At 39.8% G+C, this 15,643-nt stretch overlaps 1 protein-coding gene across 1 annotated transcript; it reads left to right on the top strand.

Moving 5' to 3' along the window:
• The first annotated feature begins 11,405 nt into the window (after positions 1-11,405).
• Positions 11,406-12,356, top strand: LOC104228819 (histone H1-like). The gene is made up of 2 exons (XM_009781365.2): positions 11,406-11,560; positions 11,649-12,356. The coding sequence occupies exons 1-2, from the start codon at positions 11,492-11,494 to the stop codon at positions 12,120-12,122; spliced, it is 543 nt and encodes a 180-aa protein (XP_009779667.1). The 5' UTR covers positions 11,406-11,491; the 3' UTR covers positions 12,123-12,356.
• Positions 12,357-15,643: the final 3,287 nt, after the last annotated feature.

Raw genomic sequence — 15,643 nt, 5'->3', positions numbered from 1 at the left:
CTTTTTTGCTACTTATACTTTTATTGAATTTTTTAATATTTTATTATCATTTTTATTCTAACTAGTATGGAGATTTGGTTGACGTAGATTATGTTTTCTTGCTCTATAACTGGTTGTATTACCGTTAATGACAGAGTGTGTACTGATATTTGTAGGGAAGGAGATCAAGGTTTGCATGGCAATCACGTGTTGATTCTTAGAATTTGATTACGTAATTTATGATGCTCAGCAGCAGTCAGTATGATATTCAGTTAATTAGATCAAGTGACAACTGATATTATTTTAATTTAATAATTGAATTTAAAAAAATGAGAAAAAAACAAAAACAAAAGGTATATTGTACTAGTTATATTAAAAAAAGGTGAACAAATATTTACTATATTAGTTATTTTTTCTTATTGTATAAAAAATAATTAAAAAAATAGTAAAAACAGTAAATGAAATTAGATTATGAAGAGAAAAAGAAAATAAAAAAAAAGTTAAATGAAATTAGAAAAGAAAAAAAAACAAGAAAAAAGAAAAGGAGAAAAGAAAGAAATAAAGGAAAAAAAGAAAAGAAGCATAAAAATAAAAAAGAATTGTAGATGAAAGAAAAAATTCTCCACAAAAATTATTATGGGTAGGAAATGTATTTAGTTTGATGAGTAGGAAAACAAATGAATAAACAAGGGTAAATAGTTTTGTTTTTTGGGAATTTATGCCATTCTCCCTTAATTTAGAGACCATGGGTTGTATTCATATATGACTAGATTGTGAATTTATGGGAACAAAGGCTAACATCTGAAACGTGTTTGGCCCAAATGATGAAAACTCTCCTTAAACCAATCTTAGTAAATACATGCAGCTGGCTCCAATTCCTTTTTAGCAGAATGCCTAACCATTGTCAAACATTTCCAAACAACTTAGATTCAGTTAATACTACTCATATCCATTAGTAAATTTACACCATTTTCCACCAATCCAATCTGTAACTCATACACCCCACAATGCATCTCAAATATTTGAGTGATTTAATAATCGTAATTTGCTTTAGACTCGTTTACTAAATTATCATGATTATGGGTACGGTTCTCGTGGCATAGACATGATACGTAATCCACAATCCGAGTGTGCGTTTCACGTAACTCAACCATAACTTCAAAAAATAATAATAAAAATAAACAAATTGTAAATCGCGGGTACGTTTCACGTGGCGCGATTCGCAATATGTACAAAAACAAACGAGTGCGTGACGTCGTGACTTGTTTAAATAAATTCCACAAATACTAAAAGCGGTTAAATACATAATTAAAAGCTGTTAGAAGGTAAAAAGCACAATAGATTTAAAACATGTAATAAATCAGAAAATTAAGCCAAATATTAATAGTTGAGCGACCGTGCTAAAATCATGTGATGACCTAAACTTGTTTTGGAAATAAATTCTATGTTCTGAGGCCTTAAAACCTTCCTTTTTGTCTCACCTCGATTCACGTGCACAGTTCGGGTGTATATCCGAAAAGTCATTATGTGGAAATCTGTGAAAAATGATAAATTTTGCTTTTAAGATGAATTTAAGTTGACTTCGATCAATATTTTGGGTAAACGGATCCGGAGCCGTAATTTGACGGTCCCGGAGGGTTCGTAGGAAAATATGGGACTTGGGCATATGCCAGGAATCGAATTTCGAGGTCCCAAGCCCGAGAAATGAATTTTTTAAAAAAATGTTTAGCTGAAATTTTAAGAGTTTTGGAAAGTTAAATATGTTTGAATTTGATGGTATCGGTCCCGTATTTTGGTTCCAGAGCCCGATACATGTCTTATATGGTATTTCAGTTGAGCATGTAAAACTTGGTAAGAAACGGACTTGAAATGACATGAATCGGACCCTCGGTTGTTAGAAATGGAACTTAAGAGTTCATGAGATTTTCTTTGATTTTAATGCTAAATCTGTTGTTAAAGGTGTTAATGTGGCGATTTGGTCGCACGAGTAAGTTCATATGATGTTTTTGAGTTAGTATGCACGTTTGATTTGGAGCCCCGAGGGCTCGGTTGAGTTTCGAATAGGTTTCGGGATGTTTTTACACTTAGGAAAAAGTTGCAGGTTCAGAGGAGTTGCAGGTCTCTGAAGCTAGGTCTCGCGGTCCGCGGTGGAACCTTCGCGACCGCGGTGGGGTCTTCGCGACCTCGGTGGGATTTGTGCGGTCCACGGTGAGCAAGGTCAAGTCTTCGCGGCCGCGCTCGATTTCTTGCGGTCTGCAGTGGAGCTCCGCGGTCGCGGTCCATTTTTATATGGTCCGCGGAGAGGGTATGAGAGGAGTATAATTAAACGGGACTTTTCAGTTATTTCTCATTTTTCAAAACCCTAAAACATAAGAGACGATTTTGTAAGGCATTTTTTCTTCTCCAAAACACTACTAAGTGATTTTAAACTCATTTCTTTCACTCTTTAACTTCTCTTTACAAGATTTCATCCTAAAATCTAGGGTTTTCATTGTGGAATTGGAAATTTTGGATAAAATCTAAGAATATTGAAATTTGGGGATTTAGACCTCAAATTGAGGTCGGATTCCAAAACCAATTATATATCCGGGCTCAGGGGTGAATGGGTAATCGGGTTTTGGTTCGAATTTTGGGTTTGGACCAAGCGGGCCCAGGGTCGATTTTTGACTTTTTGGGGAAAACTTTATAAAACCTATTTTCATACATTAGAATTGATTCATTTAGCATTTATTGATATCGTTAAGTAAATTGTGGCTAGATACAAGCGAGTTGGTGATGGAAACAAGAGGTAAAGCGGTAGTTGAAGCTTGGATTGTGTTCGTGGCATCGAGGTAAGTGTTTGGTCTAAGCTTAGCTTGGGGGATTAGGAATCGTGTCTTATTTGTTATGTGTTAATTATTGAGTACGACATATAGGCATGGTGACGAGTATCTATACGTTGGTGTCAAGCATGCCCGTGAGTCTTATAATATGATTAATGTGACTTTGTTTCATATTATTCATGCTTTATATAATGATTTCCATTGATGAACAAGACTTGTGAAAGTATTATTGATAATTGAACATCGAAGAGCGTTAGCTCAAGTTGTAAAATGATTTGTAGAAGTATTATTACCAATTGAACATTTTAGAGCATTGACTCAAGTTGTGAAGTAAATGTGGAAAAGAGAAGAGATTTATGATATTATCTCGCTTGCCGGGACGTTATTATTCATGATATTGTGTTCCCTTGCCGGGATATTGTTATTATGTTGTTGTTCCCTTGCCGGAATTTTATTTAAATATTATTGGTTCTCTTGCCCAAATTATTTGTGATTGTTGCTTGGGTGAGGATGAGTGTAAAGCACGAAGGGTGATGTCGTGCATGATATTTTGTGAAAGAGTATAAAGCACGAAGGGTAATGCCATGTATGATTTTGAGAGTGTTAATGCACGAAGGGTGATGTCGTGCCAATATTGTGAGGTAAAAGCACGAAGGGTGATACCGTGTCGCACGACGTACAATTCTGTGCCGATTATACTGATTTCATGGTGAGGACGAGAGTAAAAGCACGAAGGGTGATGTCATGCAGATTTTTATTGATTATTATGGTGAGGACGAGAGTAAAGGCACGAAAGGTGATGCCGTGTACTTGCCTTTTATTTCTGATTTCTTGTTGGTAATTGAACCTTGGTGATCCTTATATTTATCTGTTATTTTTCTGCAATTATTTGATGTTCCCCGTAGTATGTTTTCCCCTCCCATCCTTAACTGTACATTTTTTCTTTTATTTTCCGTTGTATATGATTTAACTGCACAGGTTTATTTGGTAGTCTGGTCCTAGCCTCGTCACTACTTTGTCGAGGTTAGGTTAGACACTTACCAACACATGGGGTCGGTTGTGCTGATACTACATTCCGCACTGTGTGCAGATCCCGGTACAGGAGCTTACGGACCTTAGCTTTAGGTTGTTGCCTTCAGTCCATTCGGAGATCTGAGGTAGTCCTGCAGGCGTCCGCAGGCCTTGGCGTCCCCTTCTATCCTTTCATCATGTTTCATTTATGCATTTCAGAGACAACGTTGTATTTATTTTTTGGACCCTTATTTGTAGCATTTCTAGACCGTCTGTGAAATTGTGACACCAATTCTGGGTAGTTTATGTTTAAGGATTTGTATTAGTAATATTTAAGTGGTTATATTATGTTCTGCCGTTTATTAAATTCTACTGTTTACATAATGTTGGTTCTTAATTGTTAAGAGATTAAAATGGGAAAAAGGTAAATAATGCAAATGGTTGCCTTGCCTAGCTTTCACTAGTATGCGCCATCACGACTCCCGAGGGTGGGAAATCCAGGTCGTGACAAGTTGGTATCAGAGCTTTAGGTTGTTTAGGTCTCACAATTCACAGACAAGCTTAGTAGAGTCTGAGGGATCGGTACGGAGACGTTTGTATTTACCCCTCAGGGGCTACAGAGTTAGGAAAAACTTCATATCTATTCTTTCCTGTCGTGCAGTTTGGTTTCCTAATGCTGATTGAATTTTTACTTTATTCTTTCGCAAATAGCGAGAACACGCGCTTCCTCATCCACCGATCAACAGCCTGAGCGCCTAGCAGCAGCTCTCACGAGGGGCAAAGGGCGAGGCTGAGGCTGTGCTAGAGGCTGAGGCAGGGGCAGAGCTCAACCTAGAGCAGCAGCGCCAACGACGAAGCCTTAGGTTGAGTTTGATGATGAGGTTCCGACCCAGGCAGTTCCGGTGGGCCCAGCTTAGGTCCCAGAGGGGTTCATTGCTACCCAGTATTCCAGGATGTTCTAGTCCGTCTAGTGGGCCTTATGGAGAGTGTCACCCGGGCAGACTTACTTTCAGTAGCACCAGTCGTCTCTCAGGTCGGGAGAGGAGCACAAACTCCTTCTACCCGCACTCCAGAGTAGATGGCTCCCTAGTTTCAGACTCCAACAGCTCAGCCAGTTGGAGCAGTTCAGTCGGGTGCGGTAGCTCAGACCGGTGATGGAGCAGCTATGTTTGTTGATACCTTATGGAGATTAGACAGGTTTATCAAGCTCTTCACTACCACTTTCAGTGGTGCATCTTATGAGGATCCCCAGGATTATTTAGATTGTTGTTATGAGGTTCTCAAGAACATGGGGATAGTGGAGACCAATAGGGTCGACTTTGCTGCTTATCGCTTATCTGGATCCGCCAAGATTTGGTGGAGAGATTATTGTTTGGCTAGACCAGTTGGGTTACCAGCTTTAACTTGGGAGCAGTTTTCTCAGCTATTTCTGGAGAAGTTTCTTCCTATCACTCAAATGGAGGACTATTGGAGGCAGTTTGAGCATCTCTAGTAGGGTTCTATGACTGTTACTCAGTACATAGACTAGATTTATTGACTTGGCCCGTCATGCTCTTCTTATACTTCCCACTGAGAGAGAGATAGAGTTAGGAGGTTCATTGAGGGACTCGTTCAGCCTATTCGACTGTAGATGGACAAAGAGACGGGGAGCGAGATTTCTTTTCAGGAGGCGGCCAATGTGGCTAGGAGAGTTGAGATGGTTCTATCGCAGGGGAGTGGTTAGGGGTCTGACAAGAGGCCTCGTCATTCGGGTAGATTCAGTGGTGCCTCATCTGGAAGCATGGATTCTTTTGGGAGGGGCCATCCTCCCAGGCCGTTTCATTCAGCACTTCAGGCTTCTCACGGTGCTCCGGGTGGTCGTGGTTCGCGTATGTAGTATTCCGATCAGTTGCCGTACAGTGCACTGCCAGCCCCTATCAGTGCACCTTCGCTCCAGAGTTTTCATAGTGGTTATTCAGGATAACAGGGTCAGCAGTCTCAGCCGCCGAGGGTTTGTTGTACATGTGGCGATACGGGGCACATTGTTAGATTTTGCCCTCGAACACCGAGCAGTTCTCAGTATTATGGTTCCTTTGCCATGGTTCAGGCACTAAGTGTTCCACGCCTGCTCATCCAGCTAGAGGTGGAGGTAGAGGTGCTAGAAGTGGAGGTCAGGACGCTAGAGGTGGAGGCCAGACAGTAGGAGGCCGTCCCAGAGATGTAGTTTGGAGTAGTGGGGCCCAGCCCCGATGTTATACTCTTCCAGCCAGGCCTGAGGTTGAGTCTTCTGATGCAGTTATCACAGGTATTGTTCTGGTTTGTAGTAGAGATGCTTCAGTTCTATTTGATCCAGGGTCTACATACTCATATGTGTCATCTTATTTTGCACCGTATCTGGTCATGCCTAATGATTCTTTGAGTGCTCCTGTATACGTGTCTACACCGGCGGGTGATTCTACTGTGGTAGATTGTGTTCATCGTTCATGTATAGTTGTGATTGGGGGTCTTGAAACTCGAGTAGATTTGTTACTTTTTGTTACTTTTGGACATGGTTGATTTTGATGTCATATTGAAGATGGACTGGTTATCACCTTACCATGCTATCTTGGACTGTCATGCCAAGAATGTGACCTTAGCCTTGTCGGATTTACCTTATTTAGAGTGGAGAGGGACTCCTGGTCATTCTACCCGTAGTGTTATCTCATATATGAAGGCTCGACTTATGGTCGAGAAGGGGTGTTTGGCCTATCTGGCCTATGTTCGTGATTTTAGTGCTGAGGTTCCTTCCATGGATTCTGTGCCTGTAGTTCGTGAGTTTCCCGAGGTGTTTCCTTCAGACCTGCCTAGTATGCCACCCGATAGGAATATTGACTTCTGCATTGATTTGGCTCCGGGCACTCAGCCCATTTCTATTCCGCCATATCGTATGGTCCCGCCAGAGTTAAAAGAATTGAAGGAGCAACTGCAAGACTTGCTTGATAAAGGTTTCATTAGACCTAGTTTCTTGCCTTGAGGTGCGCCAGTATTGTTTGTGAAAAAAAGGACGGATCGATGAAGATGTGTATAGATTACCGGGAGTTGAACAAGGTTACGATCAAGAATAAGTATCCATTGCCAAGGATTGATAATTTGTTTGATCAGCTTCAGGGTGCCAAGGTATTTTCGAAGATTGACTTAAGATTTGGCTACCATTAGTTGAGGATTATGGCATCCGATATCCCTAAGATAGCTTTCCGTACTCGGTACAGGTATTATGAGTTCCTGGTGATGTCATTTGGGTTGACCAATGCCTTAGTAGCTTTTTATGAATTTGATGAACCGAGTGTTCAAGCCTTACTTCGATTCGTTCGTGATAGTCTTCATTGATGATATTTTGATCTATTCACGTAGCCGGGAGGAACATGAGCAGTATCTGAGAGTTGTTCTTCACACTCTAAGAGATAGTCAGTTGTATGCTAAGTTTTCGAAGTGCGAGTTCTGGGTGAGTTCAGTTGCATTCTTGGGTCACGTTGTTTCAACATAGGGTATTCATATAGATCCAAAGAAGATAGAGGCAGTCAAGAACTGGCCTAGACCCGCATCAGCTATAGAGATCCAGAGTTTCTTGGGTTTGGCAGGCTATTACCGTCGGTTTGTGGAGGGGTTTTCATATATTGCTGCCCCGATGACCAGGTTGACCCAGAAGGGTGCCACGTTCAGGTGGTCGGACGAGTGTGAGCCGAGCTTTCAGAAGCTCAAGATAACTTTGACTACGACGCTGGTGTTGGTTTTGCCCACAGGTTCAGAGCCATATACAGTTTATTGCGATGCATCTCGTATTGGACTTGGTGCGTGTTGATGTAGGATGGCAAGCTCATTGCTTATGCTTCACGACAGTTGAAGATTCATGAGAAGAACTATCCAGTTCATGATATAGAGTTAGCATCCATTGTTCACGCATTGAAGATTTGGAGGCACTACCTGTATGGCGTGTCATGTGAGGTGTTCACGGATCACAAGAGCCTGCCGTATTTGTTCAAGCAAAATAAGCTAAATTTGAGGCAGAGAAGGTGGTTGGAGCTATTGAAAGACTATGATATCACCATCTTATATCATCCGGGGAAGGTCAATGTGGTGGCCGATGCTTTGAGTAGGAAGTCAGCCAGTATGAGAAGTCTTGCGTATATTCCGGTCGGTGAGAGACCGCTTGCTTTGGATGTTCAGACTTTGGCCAATCAGTTCGTGAGGTTGGATGTTTCTGAGCCTAGCCGGGTGTTAGCTTGCATAGCCGCTCGTTCTTCTTTATTGGAGCGTATCCGAGACCGGCAGTATGATGATCCTCATTTGTGTGTCCTTAGGGACATGGTGCAGCACGGAGGTGCCAAGAACATTACATTAGGAGATGATGGAATTTTGATGCTGCAGGGTCGAGTTTGTGTGCCTAATGTGGATGAACTGCGAGAGTTGATTTTAGAAGAGGCCCATAGTTCCCGGTACTGTATTCATCCGGGCGCCGCTAAGATGTATCAGGATTTGCAGCAACATTATTGGTGGAGGAGGATGAAGAAGGATATTGTTGCATATGTGGCTCGATGTTTGAATTGTCAGCAGATTAAGTACGAGCATCAGAGACCTGATGATTTGTTTCAGAAGATTGAGATTCCTGAGTAGAAGTGGGAGTGTATCACGATGAACTTTATTGTTGGACTCCCACAGCCTCAGAGGAAGTTCGATATAGTGTGGGTTATTGTTGATAGGATGACCAAGTCAGCACATTTCATTCATGTGGCAGTCTCATATTCTTCCGAGAGGTTAGCTGAGATCTATATCGGGAAGGTTGTTCGTCTTTATGGTGTGCCCGTGTCTATCATTCCGGACTGAGGTACGCAGTTTACCTCACATTTCTGGAGAGCAGTTCAGCGTGAGTTGGGCATGGGGGGGGGGGGTCGAGTTGAGCACAACATTTCATCCTCAGACGGACGAGGCAGTCCGAGTGTACTATTCAAATTTTGGAGGATATGCTCCGAGCTTGTGTTATTGACTTTGGAGGCTCGTGAGATCAGTTCTTGCCCTTAGCAGAGTTTGCCTACAACAACAGCTACCAGTCGAGTATCCAGATGGCTCCTTATGAGGCTTTATATGGTAGGCGGTGTCGGTCGCCGGTTGGGTGGTTTGAGCCGGAAGAGGCTCGGTTGTTGGGTGCGGATCTAGTACAAGATGCCTTGGAAAAGATCAGGATCATTCAGGATAGGCTTCGTACAGCTCAGCCCAGGCAAAAGAGTTATGCCGACCGTAAGGTTCGTTATGTGGCATTCATGGTCGACGAGCGGGTGTTGCTTCGAGTATCGCCTATGAAGGGCGTGATGAGATTTGGGAAAAGGGGCAAGCTTAGCCCTAGATTCATTAGTCCGCGGTGGGATTTGTGCATTTTGCGGTGAGCAAGGCCAAGTCTTCGCGGTCGCGCTCGATTTCTTGCGGTCCGCGGTGGAGCTTCGCGGTCGCGGTCCCTTTTTATGCGGTCCGCGGAGAGGGTCTGAGAGGAGTATATTTAAATGGGACTTTTTAGTTATTTCTCATTTTTCAAACCCTAAAACATAAGTGACGATTTTACAAGGTACTCTTTCTTCTCCAAAACACTAGTAAGTGATTTTAAACTCATTTCTTTCACTCCTTAACTTTTTTTTGCAATATTTCATCCTAGAATATAGGGTTTTCATGGTGGAATTGAGAATTTTGGGTAAAACCTAAGAATATTGAAATTTGGGGATTTAGGCCTCAAATTGAGGTCAAATTCCAAAATCAATTATATATCCGGGCTCGGGGGTGAATGGGTAATCGGGTTTGGTCCGAATTTCGAATTTGGACCAAGCGGGCTCGGGGTCAATTTTTGACTTTTTGGGAAAAACTTTATAATACCTATTTTCATACATTTGAATTGATTCATTTAGCATTTCCCATCTCCACCAACCGCGACCACCCCACCACCACCCTTACCCCCAGGCCGTACCCACCCCCATCCCCATCTCCCTCCCCTCCTACTCTCATCCATGCACCACCCAAACCCTACCCCTGATCCTTGACCCCCACCATAAATATATGAAAATATTAATTAGAGTACTCTCTGTTCATGATGTAGAAAAAATATTTTCTTTCATTTAAACAAATATAAGTATTTTCTTTTTATAATGTCAAATGATTTATTTAACCAATTGTTATAGACAAAAATAATCATCATGCATGAAAAAAATCTAAAAATAATCAGAAACACATTATCACAACAGAAAAATAACAAATAATTTCGCTACTTTTTATTATTTTGATCTTTGTTATTGACCTTTCAATCAAACGCATCTTATTGACACTTCGTATAATGAAACAAGTACTATAATTAATTAAAGAAAGAACCACCAGAGTAGATCAAACTCTTAAACATGATTAATATTTATTATTTTGGAAGTTGTAATATTTTTAATTTTACTATTATAGTGCAAACACATCTTTTGAATCATATTTATGTTATTTATAAAAGTTATTCTTATTAATATGGGGAAAACGAGCAAAGCGGGTACACTAAGTAGGGCTATGCACGGATCAGATCGGATCGAATTTAGCGCATTTCGAATTTGAATTTCGAATTCTAGAAAATGCAATCCGAATCTGATCCGAATTATATCGGATTGGATCGAATTTTAATGTTTGGATTGGATCGGATTTCGGATCGTATTATTATGCCTCAAAGTTGCAAACCGATATATATATTTTCTTTGTAAAAGAGGCAATACATAAAAAAAATCATGTTTAGCAATTATGAGAGTATTATGATGCCAATATAGCTAAATACAACAATTGTAAAGGTAATAACTTGGAGGAAGATGTAAAGAAAGTATTGACTATCCGAAATCAAAGTGTAGTATTTATACAGTGCGTAATAATTTCGGATTTCGGATCAGATTAAAATATACCAATCTGAATCCGATCCGAAACCCGAAATTTTAATAAACACAATCCGAAATCCTAAATCCGAAGTTGAATGGATCGGATCGGATTTCGGATATCCGATCCGAATGAACAACCCTATCACTAAGTAGACGTTTGGACATAATTTATATATATATACATTTAAAAAAAATAGTATTTGGGTTAAGCTGAAAAATAATATTTGAAATTTGAAATTATGTTTGGACATGCATTTCACTTGATAAAAATATTACAGTTTTGTGAGTGAAATTTTTTTTTATGGACAAGCATATTTTTGAATTTCTTTTTTGATTTTTTTTAATGGCAAATGGGGCCTAAGACTAGTATATTTAATTAACAGAAACGTAAATTAAGTCCTTTTTTTTAATAAAGATTCAAACCTCATCAAAATCCAAAAACAATAATTCAAATTATTTAACCTCCAATTCCTTTCCAAAAACACACCAAAACCCCTACTTCTCTTTCGTGGGATACAAAGTAAAAAAACAAAAAACATAATCTTTCGATCCGCGCGACAGACCTCAGAACTCATATCAGCCGTTGATTAATTTAATAATCCACCGCTCATAGTAAAGATTTCCTCATTTTTATATCGATCCGCGTCACTCTCTTTTAAACCAATAAGATCTCTCCATTTTCCTTTATATTGCATTCGAAGTTTTCAGCAAAATTCATCATTCTCTCATAGCAATTAGCACATAGCATTCAGTGATCTTCAATTAAGCTTTTTGTTTTGTTCTACAATGGCGTCTACAGCTGCAAAGAAAACTTCTGCTCCTAAGAAATCCAGATCTCACCCTCCTTATGCTGAGGTAATTTTATAACCGATTTTTTATTTTATTTTTATATATAGGAGAATTATAATTAAACAGATAATTAATTCTATTTTTTAATTTGCAGATGATATCAGAAGCAATTGTGGCGTTAAAGGAGAGAACTGGTTCAAGTCAATTTGCGATAGCGAAATTCATTGAGGAAAAGCAAAAGGATTTGCCTTCAAATTTCAGGAAATTACTTTTAGTTCAGTTGAAGAAGCTTGTTGCTTCTGGAAAGCTCTCTAAAATCAAGGGCTCTTTCAAGCTTGCTCCAGCCGCCGCTAAACCCGCCGCCGCAAAGCCCGCTGCTCCAGCGAAGCCGAAGAAGGCCGCTGCCGGTGCTGCGAAGACTAAAGCTGTGGCTCCGAAGAAGAAGGTTGTGGTGAAGAAGGCTAAAGCAGCAACGCCGGCGAAGAAAGCGAAGAAGCCAGTTGCTGCGAAAGTTAAGAAAACTCCGGTGAAGAAGCCGGCGGTTGCTAAAGTGAAGAAAACCCCGGCGAAGAAGGTTGTGAAGAAGCCGAAGAGTATTAAGTCACCGGCGAAGAAAGCCAAGAAATGAAGAGGTGTTAGGGGTATTTTAGTAATTGTAGGTTAAAGGGGTGTTGAATCGCTGTACATTTTTTTTTTTTAATCTAGTGTTATCAATTTCAATTTGTTTTTTTTTTTGGGCACTTTTGGTGTTGCTTGTTAGGATTGCTATTTAGTGTTAGGGTTTGTTTTAGGAGTATGACTTGTGCTCATTGTCATATATCAGTTTGAATAGTAACATATATGTTTTTTTAGCAATAGAAAACTCTCTATCTGTGTCAATGTTATTGCTTCAACTGTTGTCACACATCACTTAATGAAAGCATATCTTGTTTCAATGATTACTGATAAAAAATCTTGTATAATTTCACATTTGGGGTTTTGGGAAATAAATGAATATCGCAATAATCGCATGAATTTTGTTGAAATGATTACTGACAATCTAAAAAACTCAATATTAACATTTCAAATACGTGCAAAATTCAGTTGAGGAAAATGAAAGCATATCTTGCCATTTGCGGTGTTGTTTTTCATTTTTTTTAATCAGCCAGAAACTTTCAGTTTTTTTTTTTAGCAAAAAGAAAATCCTAAACTACGTATATAGATTCTTTACAAAATTGAAAAATTGCTCCTATGGTATATGGTTAAAAAAGAGATTTGGAAAATCTGTAAAGGCTCTTTGTAAATCAGTTGGGTGTCAAGTAGCAATCTTTGAAGAATTAACGTTGTCCAATCACCTGAGCTAAAAATAGTAATTTCTAAAATTTTAATTATTACTTGACCTTATATTGGTATTAAGAAATTCATTAAATGTACAACTATTTTTATCTTTGAAGTCAGAAGTAAAATCAATTGTTGGTTATGTGGCAAGGGAGGAACCAATTTAAACTATGATCCTAAATATTGTTGTTGTTTTTTTTTTACTCAAATTACGTTAATAGGTGTTAAAAAAAAATACATATCTATATGTAGCGTGCAATTACAAAACGCTATACCTTAACGGTAACTTTTGCGAGTCCGGAACCTAAATATTATTTTTTTGACTCAAATTACGTTAATAAGTGTTAAAAAAAATACATATCTATATATAACGTGCAATTACAAAACGCTATACCTTAACGACAAAAGTATAGCGTTAAGGTATAGCATGTTGTAATTGCACGCAATATCGCCTGACGATTTGGCTTCCATATATAGTGTCTTGTTATTGTACGCTATATAAAGCGTTTTTTTTCATACGCTATGCCCCCATTTAAATACTGCCCTTCGTCTTCTTCCCCGACCAGAACCCTTTCCCCCATTTTTTTAAAAACCCCCTGCTTTTGGTCCCCTCCACTGCTTGATCTTAAAAATAAATAAATTGTGGGCCCCCCTCGCACAAAAAGTTAAGAACGTAGGTCTCACATCGTAGTAGAACATTGTATTATTGTGGTTTAACTCCTTCGTCTTCAAATTTTCACACAAAACACTCACTACATCGAGTTTTTTCTGTCATGACCGAATCCCCGAACCCGGTTGTGATGGCGCCTTTCGTGAAGACAAGGCCAGCCAGACCAAAACGGAATACCTTTTTTAAATAGTTAATCATCATAACAGTAATAACATATAATATAATACTCATAAATTGCAGAATTTAACGATAATAACAGCAGGAACCATCCCGACACAGCCCAAACAGGGGTGTCACAAGTCATGAGCTACTACAGAATCTACTATAGGTCTACAAAGTACGGAATCCGATACAACAGTTTGAAGAAAACATAAATGATAGAGGATAAGAGAGTCAAGGGGTTGCGGACGTCAACATCTACCTCGTAACTCCGAATCACTGCCTAGCCTGGAAAGAATCAACGCTCAGGTGCGGACTCTGCTATACCTGAATCTGCACACATGGTGCAGGGAGTAATGTGAGTACTCCGACTCAGTGAGTAATAATTACAAATAATGGTTGAAAGTATGAAAACACGTAAAGGCACAAAGCAATTCCATATCAAGCAGTAAAATCACTTAAAGCAGTAAATCAGTGAAGAAATCAAATGATATTCCTTTTTAAAACAAGTAAAACAGGTAATTTAACAGGTAATTAACAAGTAGAAATCTGCCCCTCGGGCACAGTATCAATCGCTCAGCATAGTATCAGCCCCTCGGGCTCACTCTCAGTACAGTATCAGCCCCGCGGGCTACCTCACAATCACTCAGCATAATGGTCAGCCATTGTTACCTGACCAACTTTCATCAAACAGTGTCATTGTTACCACTGTTTCAAATCACATGGGTACCCGCGCTCACTGTGGGTGTGCAGGCTCCGGAGGGGCCCCTTACGGCCCAAGCGCTATATCAAGCCACTTCGTGGCATCATCACTCAGCATATCATCACACCACTCAAGCCACCGCATGACATAAATAGTATCTCAGGCCCTCGACCTCATATCACTCCGCATATCCTCACATATGGCCCTCGGCCTCACTCAGTCCAGAAATCATCATAAGCCCCTTGGGCATTAGTAAAACGGTAGTCCTCAGCCCAAAACATGATGTAGAAATATCATTTTAGTTTCAAAACTGAGTAAAAGTGGTTGAGTTTGTAAAGCAGTAGATAGCAACAGGGCTGAGTTCAAATAATAAGTCAAGTAGTGAGGAAACAGTGATAAAAATCCCCGAAGGGTCCAAATAGTTGGCACGAAGCCCAAATAGGCAATCAACCCAAATCATGATGGTAACAAATGAATTTCAGTCAAATATTCGGTAAAATCATCAATCGAGATGGACCAAGTCACAATCCCCAGTAGTGAAGAACCCACGCTCATCATCCAACGCGTATCTTGCCTCAATATAGCACTACGATGTGCAATCCGGGATTTCAAACCCTCAGAACATCATTTACAACCATTACTCACCTCGAACTGGTTAATTTTCTAGCTCACGACGCCTTTGCCCCTTGAATTGGGCTCCACACACGTCGAATCTATCCAAAATCAGAACGAATACGTCACAACATGCTAAGGGGACAAAGCCCAAGCGAAAACATTCAAAAAATATCAAAAATCTCGAAATTAGCAAAATCCGAGCCCCGGGCCTACATCTCGGAATCGGGTAAAATTTATATTTTCAGAATCCTCATACCCTCACGAGTCTAACCATATCAAAATTATCAAATTCCGATACCATTTGGTCCTTCAAATTATCATTTTACATTTTTGAAAGGTTCCACAATTTTCTTCCCAAATTCCATCTCAAATCACGAATTAAATGATGAATTCAGTGATAGATTCATGTACTCTAACTAAATCTGAGTTAGAATCACTTACCCCGACCAATTTCTTGAAAAACCTTCGAAAAATCGCCAAAATTCGAGCTCTCTAGGTCAAAATATCAAATAAAACCCAAAACCTCGTATTTATAGAGTACCCCTCGGATTCCGACACCGCTAACCAAATTCTCAAGAACTTCCAAATTCCATTTTTGATCAAAAACCCAACCAAACCACGTCCGAATGACCTCAAATTTTGCAGACAAGTCCAAAATGACATAACGAAGCTACAGAAACTCTCG

The sequence above is a fragment of the Nicotiana sylvestris genome, chromosome 1 (genome assembly GCF_000393655.2).
Source record: "Nicotiana sylvestris chromosome 1, ASM39365v2, whole genome shotgun sequence".
Lineage (NCBI taxonomy): Eukaryota > Viridiplantae > Streptophyta > Magnoliopsida > Solanales > Solanaceae > Nicotiana > Nicotiana sylvestris.
Note: the sequence above shows the minus strand (reverse complement) of the source record. Positions and strands in the feature narration are given on the sequence as shown.